We start from the raw sequence: 9,310 nt of genomic DNA, 5'->3' as shown, positions 1-9,310 counted from the left end.
CTCAGTGCCCCCGCCTGCTGCTGGAGGTGGGGGGGCTTTGGGGGGACTGTGGAGGGTGGAGTCACATGTTACTTAATGACATCATTGCCTGTAAACATTGTCTGTTACAGTGATGTCATCATGGTTACCCTGAGGCTTTGGCCCGGGCAGCGGCGGCCTGCTCTTGCTCGGTGGTGTTACAGTGGTAGCTGGCAGCTCCGGTGGCCCCGTGTCATTGACCAGCTGAAATTCATTGGCAGAGCCGTGGCGCTCCATGAGTGGAGCTCCGCCCTCCAGGGAGGGAGGCCCCGATGATGAGAGGGTGGGCCCCGGGTCAGAGCTCGGCTGCTGGGTTGCGTCGGCATCCAGCGCCTCCTGGTGGCCGCAGGGTGAGCAGGGCGGCTCCAGAGAAAGGCTCTTAGTTAGCAAACTGGGACTGGAGGAGGAGGAGGGGCCTAGCAAGAAGGAGGAGGAGTCAAAATCCACACCATAGAGTTTCAAAATAAAAACCTTTTCACAATCAACAGCGAAGTAGTTCAACATTAAAACATCATGTGTGTGAATATGACCAGCAGAGGGTGCTGTCCTGATCCAAGGGGGCGGATCAACAGCCTGATTGACGAGCCTAAGAGTCTCAACCAAATATGGGTTGGCTTGTTGATCAGAACTCAACTGGACGGGTTAACCAGATGAGTGGAGCTGGTTTGGTAAAAACCAGTCCACTATCTTCCCTGGGAAACTTGACCAAGTTCAGAACATGTGAGGTTGTATTTGCCCTCTGGCTCCGCCCCTGGCACTTCTGACCAATTACATTGTTGACACACTTTGGTCACTTGAATTCTCAACAATCCTGCAGGGACACACCCACCAGTGACATCACTGAAGGAAAGTGCCCTCCCCCCAAAAAAGGGTTTCAGGTCATCCTGCTGATGGACAAACAAACAAACAAACAAACGATGATACACAAGATGTGTGTGTTCTAGTAACTATACTTGTGAGGTCTGGTCAAATTTGACTTGATGTTGTGGTGTACATCTAAGGTTAGGGGTCAAGGTCAGGGGTCAAAGTCAAGGGTCAGTCCACAGATCTGAATGGATGTATCACTAATTAGTCCCCACAAAGGCAGTAAAATCGACTGTGTGTTGTGCACAGATGTAAACATGTTGAGGGGTCGTGGGAAACATCGACAGGATGGTGTAAAACAGATGGTGTGTGTGTGTGTATACCTGGTTCCTTGTACCTATCAGGATCTTTCCTGGTATAAACACCAACCTTATCAGGACCTCGAGTCCTCATGGGGACCAAAGACCATCCTGATGCAAAAGAACCTGGTTTCTGAGTTCCTAGTTATGGATTATGGTTAGGATCAGGATCAGGATCAGGATCAGGATCAGGATTGGGGTTAGACTGTCCTGATGAATGGAAGTCCTAATAAGGGCAGCAGCACACGACCACCAGCCAACAAAACAGCAGACACCTTGACGTGTTGGTATTTCCACGATTTAGCAGGACCTTCCTGACCACAGACCAGGACTGATGAGACAGACATCAACTCCTCCACGCCACTCAACACATGTGCTGGAGATGACAGACCGCCAACACACACCTGCATGACAGGTGATGGAAATGGTGGCTGGTCATGTGATCACCTGTCACCTGGTGGCGGACAACACACCAGCCTGAACACAGCAGACGCTCTGTTGGTTCCACCTTCAGAGTCGGCAGACCGACGCTGGCTTTGAATGTCAACTTGACTTCTCGCCATTTTAGTCACATCACCCTTCAAAGGTTTAGAAGGAAATCGTGTGAGTTGACGATCTCAGCTCCGGAGGCGGAGCAGGTCGTCGGCCGATCATCATCGGGAGTCTCAACGCCACATCAGGTCACTCATACTGCAACGCTTTAGAATTAAGATATCTGAAGATCTCAGCACCTGCACACACTCCTGAACACGGCGAGACCTGCAGCACGCCACGACTCACTGACCAGGAGCGTGTGTGTGTGTGTGTGTGTGTATGAGAGAGACAGCAGGAGAGAGAGATAGAGAGAGAGAGGGAGAGGAAGAGTGAGGGGGGTGTGTCGGTCTGCTGATACACACCAACAATCACACATATTCATTCACACACTACAAAATATTCCCATTACAGATTCACTAATCTTGATCAGCAGGCACTAATCAATCAATAAATAATCAATGATTTTTCGATTTCTCTCTCTCTCTCTCACACACACACACACACACACAGTCCTGCTCCAACAGTTGCGTCTTTGAAAATGTGTCAGTGTGACGGTATAAAGCGGCGGGGATCGATACTGTGAGCCTCATTGATCACCGATCGGTAGAATGACGCGTTCACGTCTGTCCGTCACATCTGGAGGCGCGGCCCCGCTACCCTACATTCACTGCAGCGAGATGTCGGTCAGCGTGTGCGCGTGCACGCAGCCTCGACAGTGTGCGTGTCACCCCCGCGCCCCCCCCCCGCCATCATCTTCATCCCCACCACCACCTTCATCATCTTCATCCCCACCACCACCTTCATCATCATCAGCAGCAGCAGCACCTTCATCACTTGGAAGATGAACATTTTTCCCTCGTGTTTTAAAAACGCGGCTGCAGCGGTGCGCGTGCTGCGGCAGGTACAGCGGCTGCCGTGCCCGCATCCCGTGCGTACGTGCGTGCCTGCGCGCGTGCGCGTGGATGCCGCAGACTCACCTCTGGTCAGGCTGCTTCTGTCCATGTACATCGCGCAGCAAAACACAAATCCGGTCATGAAAGAAAATGTGGGTGCGGGGGGAGAGCGGCTCTCCCGGTCCACAGCACGCAGAAGAAACCGGGTCACCTCCACAAACGCGCAGGCTCGGAGCGGCCCGGAGCGGCACGGCTCGGACCCAGACACACACACACACACTCACACACACACACACACACACACACACACACTGGCGGAGAGAGACAGTCCGGAGCGGCGGAGCCACCGACAGGCAGCTGCTAAGCTGCTACTGGACGGAGACGGAGGTTAGATCCGCTCGGTTTGGCACAGAGGGCTGCCCGGTGTGTGAGCGGCGGGCGGCGGCAGAGAGTGAGCGAGCGAGAAAAAAAAGGGGGGGGGTGCTGGGGGCGGGGTCGGTGGACCCACTCCTCTCCTCCATTTTGGTTCCCTTGACAACAAGTTAAAATAAAACGGGGAGAAACTGAAGATGATCAGACTGACAACTACATCTGGTCACATGGTCTCAGTCACAGAGTCACTGAAGAAAAATAGAGGGAACAGATAAATATCACAGCTCATGTGGGCGGAGTCACTGGCAGTGGTTCTCAGGTGAACCTATGGTAATAAGCAGGTCAATGAGTGGAGACTCATGCCTGACACAACCTGAGACATACTGAGGATGGACTGACAATCTCGCCATGTCACAATGCATAGTTATGTGTCCCAGCACGTAGCAACATGTAGCAGCAGGTAGCCACATGTAGCAGCAGGTAGCCACGTGTAGCAGAATGTAGCAGCAGATAGCAATGTGTAGCAGCAGGTAGCCACGTGTACCAGCATGTAGCGATGTGTAGCAGCATGTAGTGATGTGTAGCAGCAGATAGCAACATGTAGCAGCATGTAGCGATGTGTAGCAGCATGTAGCAATGCGTAACAGCATGTAGCAACATGTAGCAGCATGTAGTGATGTGTAGCAGCATGTAGCAACATGTAGCAGCATGTAGAGATGTGTAGCAGCATGTAGCACCATTTAGCGATGTGTTGCAGCATGTAGCAATGTATAGTGAAACACAACCACAGGGGAGGAGCTTAGCCTTAGACATAAAGGGAGGAGCTCAAACATTTGGCAGCAACTCTAGTTACATGTTCCTGATGGTCAGCCCAGAACACGCCAGTGGGAGGGTTATACCTCTCTTGCACAGGAGGTATAACAGGAGAGGTGAGCATCTACCTGACTCAGGTTAACAGAAGAAAATAAAGAGTAAATGGTCATGTGACACTAACGAAGTTATTGATCCATCCAAAGCTTATTGAATGAAATCATCAATTGAATGTTTTTGGTCTAAAAATGTCACCGACTGCTAACAATGACATATCAGCGTCAAACGTCCTGAAGCCCTTCTGTTGTCTCAGTCATGACCCTGAATTCCTCATTTCACCTGATAAGATGAACCTGTTTCCCTGATCAAAGTTATTGGTTATGGAAACAGTCTTACATCAGCATGTGTTCTGATCTCTTCTGGTTCCAAACATGTATCAGTCACATGACTCTCATGGTCACATGAGCAGCTGATGGTGGAAAACTGATCAAATCAGCGTGGCTGCATGTTTGTCAGGCCGTCTGTCACGGTGGTTCACCGTCGTCACAAACCTCAGCTGCCGCTTGGAGGCCGGTAGAGCAGTTACTGGTCAGTGCCACAGCTTCCATCATCACATTCTTCTTCTACCACAGAAATGTCTGAGGCCAATAAAACAGCAGTTTGACATCCTGTTCACCTTTCAGCCCAAGAAGCCTGAAGCTCAGTGGTGGTGACCTTGAAGTCATGTGACCATGGTGTAGCTCCTTCCTAGGCTAATGTTAGCTTAGCACTGCTACCGTAGCATCCAGGCTTCCAGCATCATCAGAGGGTTCATTAGTGAAGACGATCTTGATGAACTGAACCTGGAAGATCATCAACTTCTGTTCACCAGAGCTGATTTACTGGTTCAATCACCACAATCACATGGAGCGATCCTATTGGCTGCTGGGGGAGGAACCAGGAGATGACCACTTCCTGTTGGTGGAGGAACCAGGAGATGAACACTTCCTGTTGGTGGAGGAACCAGGAGATGACCACTTCCTGTTGGTGGAGGAACCAGGAGATGACCACTTCCTGTTGGTGGAGGAACCAGGAGATGACCACTTCCTTTTTGGTGGAGGAACCAGGAGATGACCACTTCCTGTTGGTGGAGGAACCAGGAGATGACCACTTCCTGTTGGTGGAGGAACCAGGAGATGAACACTTCCTGTTGGTGGAGGAACCAGGAGATGACCACTTCCTGTTGGTGGAGGAACCAGGAGATGACCACTTCCTGTTGGTGGAGGAACCAGGAGATGACCACTTCCTTTTTGGTGGAGGAACCAGGAGATGACCACTTCCTGTTGGTGGAGGAACCAGGAGATGACCACTTCCTTTTTGGTGGAATAACCAGGAGATGACCACTTCCTGTTGGTGGAGGAACCAGGAGATGACCACTTCCTTTTTGGTGGAGGAACCAGGAGATGACCACTTCCTGTTGGTGGAGGAACCAGGAGATGACCACTTCCTGTTGGTGGAGGAACCAGGAGATGACCACTTCCTGTTGGTGGAGGAACCAGGAGATGACCACTTCCTGTTGGTGGAGGAACCAGGAGATGACCACTTCCTTTTTGGTGGAGGAACCAGGAGATGACCACTTCCTTTTTGGTGGAATAACCAGGAGGTGACCACTTCCTGTTGGTGGAGGAACCAGGAGATGACCACTTCCTGTTGGTGGAGGAACCAGGAGATGACCACTTCCTGTTGGACTGCAAACACACCTCATCCTGGTCTGCTGCCAGCAAGATGCCATCATCTGAATGTGGTTGTGACCCACATTCATCGTCAGGATGGCGTCTCATGCTCATGTCACATTGGGGAAGAACACAGATGGCGGCTGGCGGTGAACAAGGTTCTTCATCCTTTGTGTTGGTAAAATGTCGTTTCAATGCCTTCGATGCTCAGAGCTTGTTGGTTCTGTCCGATGTTGGATTTCACCATCACAGTGTCACATGATCACCAGTGAAGGAGTTTTCTTGAAATTCTTTTCTATGTCAGAGGAGGGAACACGTCTGGCGGTCCTTCAGCAGGCGCTAACGTGGCCGTGAATCAACCGGAGGCTGGAGGAAGGGAGCAGGAGGGCTGCACACAGGAGCGGAACAAGCGCCCCTCATCAACTGTCCAGCAAAATACTCACATGGATCTGCTTCAACTTATCATCTAATTTGTCCCGGTGGAACAGAATCCGGCCCATCAGGCTGCTGTAGTCAGTCAAACAAACGCTACATCTAACTCCACCCAACATCTGGGGCCACGACGAAATAAAACAAACACCCCTTTTACTGGAGAAGAGGGAGGAGGAGGAGGAGAGCCAGGACTGTAGCTCACTGAATCACCCAAGAGTCTGTAACTCCGCCCGTCTGTGAAGCACAACCCCCCTCCCAAGCTGAACAACAAAACACCTGAACACCTCTACACATCTTTGTGGAAATCAAACGTACCCTGTTTTCATCTGGCAAGGGAGGAGACAATACCAGACGTTGACCTTTGACCTCCCTCACTCAAACAGGCACGCGTCCTGGGGGGACGAGTGAGTCCGTCTCTCTCTAGGTCACTGGGTCACTTGCTGTTGCCCTGGGGGAGGGGTGCTGTGTGTGTGTGTGTGTGTGTGTGTGTGTGTGTGTGTGTGTTGACTTCACTTTGGAGAGGGTGTTTCCTTTATTGGACAGCTGTCGGTCTGAGGTCAGCGGGGGGAAACGTGCACACACAAAGGTTTGGTGACTGGACAAGATGATTCAACTTTCTGTTTCCAGTAGAAACACGAGTATCAGGACGCCATGATGAACAGGAAGTGGCAGGAAAATAGAGCAAAACTCCCAGTCAGAGGATGAGTGGAAGCACAGGGCCAAGCAGAGGCAGGCGAGGGAGTCGAGGGACGGTAGAGACGCTCTCGTGTTTGAAATTTCTGTTCAGCAGCTGAATCTATTTTTAACTTACAGCTCTGCTTCATATCTGCTCATATCAGCCTCGACACGTCCTGCCGCCACATGCGGTGTTGTGGGCGGAGCCAACAGGCCTGGGAACACCCACTTTTACTAGTGGGTATCCCAAATGACAAATCGTCTTATATTTTACTTTGAGTGGCTAAAACTGACATCAGAACATGTCATCTTTTTTTAAAGAAAAAATGTTCAGGTTTCTGATAAACACAGAAGGAACAACTGATGTCAGCAGTAAACCACACACACACACACACACACACACACACACACACACACACACACACACACACACACACACAAAGCCACACTTCCAGCCTCTGTTTATCAGATGATTCACATTGCATAGACGACTGTTTTAAATGAGCTGTCACGCTAAGAAAAAACAAATGGCGGCGAGTGTCAATCAGGTGACGTGTCATCCTGCTAATTTACAGGGAGATAAACGATTCACTTCATCACACGACGGCAGAAACTTCAAGACTCACATTTGCTGAGTCCTGAATATTTAATACTGGAAAAACTCTTCAAGTGTCTGAGGAGCTGCTTTCAATCAAGGTTCAAACCAGCCAATCAGACGCGAGCCACCGCAGAGACAAGAAGTCAGGAACAGGAGAGGATTCAGACCCGCAGATTTAGTCTTCCAGGAACTGAAAAAGATTTGAGATGGGAAAAGTTCTGATCACTTCAGTTTCTCTCTCTCTCTCGGTCACGAGGCTGTGGAGAAAAACGAAGTGGTGTAAACATTCCAGTGTTGCCGCCGCAGCGCCTCCAACAGTGCAGCTCAGAGGTGAACATGAGTGCGTCACACGTCGGCCTGTTGAAATGTCTCTTTGATTGACTCTCGTGACTCTCAGGTGGTAACCAGCCAACAGACAAACCGCCATGTGGCGTTTACACTTTCCGAGAACGGTGAAGACTTTCACTTCACTCTCTGCGCCGCCGTTGTTTCCCTGAGAAATTCTACTGATGTCATAAGCTCCGCCTTCTCCAAGCTTCAGAAATGTTTTGGAACTCGACCCTCTCGTGCTGAGGATGCCATCATGAATACTGACAGCTGAAAGGAAAGATGGCGTCACGTGATAGTCAAAAGTTGAACTGCTGGTTAGCTGCTGGTTAACTGCTAACATGTGACTGATGCTAACGCACCTCCTGACCTCCGGCGACGTCGCTCTCCTGTAACTGGATGATGACTTCTTCTCTTGCTGCGTCTGAGACGCTGCAGGGGAACCAAACTCATGAAGTTTTCTGATTGTGAATAAGTGATCTAGTGAAGTGATCTAGTTGATTGATCTAGTGGAGGACGTGCCATCTGTGATGTCACCACTGGAAGTCACTGGATCTCACACACCGGCTCTTTAAGAGCAGACCTAAGTTCACTCACCTGTCCTGCAGGTGCCGCCGCCGCCGCTGCTGTGAGGTGTGGCACTCAGGTGGTAGGAGAACCTCATGGTGCTGAAGCGACTGGAGAAGGAGGGAGGAGGGGGAGGAGCCGGGGGGAGGCTGAACCCGGGAAGGGTGCTGCGAGGCCGGTTCATCTGCATGATGACACCAGGACACCTGGTCAGGTACGTGCGTCCACGCTGGGACGCTCAGCTGCTTCAGCTTCCATGCAAGACAAAGTTCTTCTGAAGCTTTTCCCAAACTTTTAATCTGAAGTCAAGGAGTCACTCTCCATTTTCTCTCCAGGAGATCAAATCTCGCATTTGTTCGTCCGCCATCAAAGTGCAGGTTTGTTCTTCCACGTGGAGGAAGTGTCTCCCTCCTTCGTCCTCCCATCCCATCCTCAGCTTTCGTCCCTCGGCAAGACAACCACAGATAGTTTCCTGTCCATGTCGCCTCGCGTCAACGCAGACGAGTCAGAGATGAAGCCAGACGTCTCTCAACTCCAATCTGCTGACTCAGCTGGTTTGTTGTTCTGCTGCTCTGCTTCTTTCCCTCCGTCTCCCGCTCTTCTTCATTCCAGAGTCAGTTTGTCCACCGAACAGACGGACGGACACTCGTCTCTCTGCGCAGCAGCTTCAAGTTTTTGTGTGAAAATCTGACCTGAGCTTCAGACCGATACCACAACTCCTCCTCCTCCGTCCAGACATCTGATCCCACCCCCCACCCTCGTCTGTTTCTCATTTTCTCTCCTTTTTTGTTTTCTGAGGCTGAAATTTGAAGCAGAAGAAAAACTGAGGAGAAGAATTCCAGCTTGGTTGGATTTTTCCTCCTCTGCCTCCATTGGAGTGCCTTCATTCTTTAGGACAGACGCAGAGCAAGTGGCAGCCACCAGGGGGCTGTAACAGGCCACTTCCTGTTTCCACTGTGGTTTGATCAAAGCTCCCAAACGTTCTTGTGACCTGAATGTTCTGTTACTTGGCAAACGAGCTTCAAGAACAGAGAGAACACAGACGGTACAACAGTCAAACTGTCACAGCACCCAAGGACGTACTTAGATCAGTGAGCCGCACCGAAGAACCGCCGACGCGTCGAATGGCCTCTGTTACAGCAGCACTATGAACTGGAAGGGTGCTGAAGCCGCCTTTCTGAACTGAACTCATCAATGTCAACACCACCA

The 9,310-nt window shown here is 50.8% G+C and overlaps 1 protein-coding gene across 2 annotated transcripts in view; it reads right to left on the bottom strand.

The window, feature by feature from the left end:
- The window catches only part of fgd1 (FYVE, RhoGEF and PH domain containing 1), a 26,680-nt gene extending 17,882 nt beyond the window's left edge, over nucleotides 1-8,798 (bottom strand). The window contains exons 1-3 of one of the 2 annotated variants that reach the window (XM_086212958.1): nucleotides 8,132-8,798; nucleotides 129-434; nucleotides 1-46 (exon numbers count right to left, since the gene is read on the bottom strand). The exon at nucleotides 1-46 is cut by the window's left edge and continues 153 nt beyond it. In XM_086212958.1, coding sequence (XP_086069084.1) covers nucleotides 1-46; nucleotides 129-434; nucleotides 8,132-8,291 — 512 coding nt within the window. In that variant the 5' untranslated portion in view covers nucleotides 8,292-8,798. Of the gene's footprint in view, nucleotides 47-128; nucleotides 435-2,692; nucleotides 3,036-8,131 lie in introns of those variants that run through there. The other variant, XM_086212959.1, reaches the window with a different exon arrangement.
- Nucleotides 8,799-9,310: the final 512 nt, after the last annotated feature.

This window comes from Aulostomus chinensis, chromosome 9 (genome assembly GCF_037954235.1).
Source record: "Aulostomus chinensis isolate RoL2024-O1b breed Wild chromosome 9, RoL_Achi_v1.0, whole genome shotgun sequence".
NCBI classification, from domain to species: Eukaryota; Metazoa; Chordata; class Actinopteri; order Syngnathiformes; family Aulostomidae; genus Aulostomus; species Aulostomus chinensis.
This window is presented reverse-complemented; position numbering and strand designations above follow the sequence as displayed.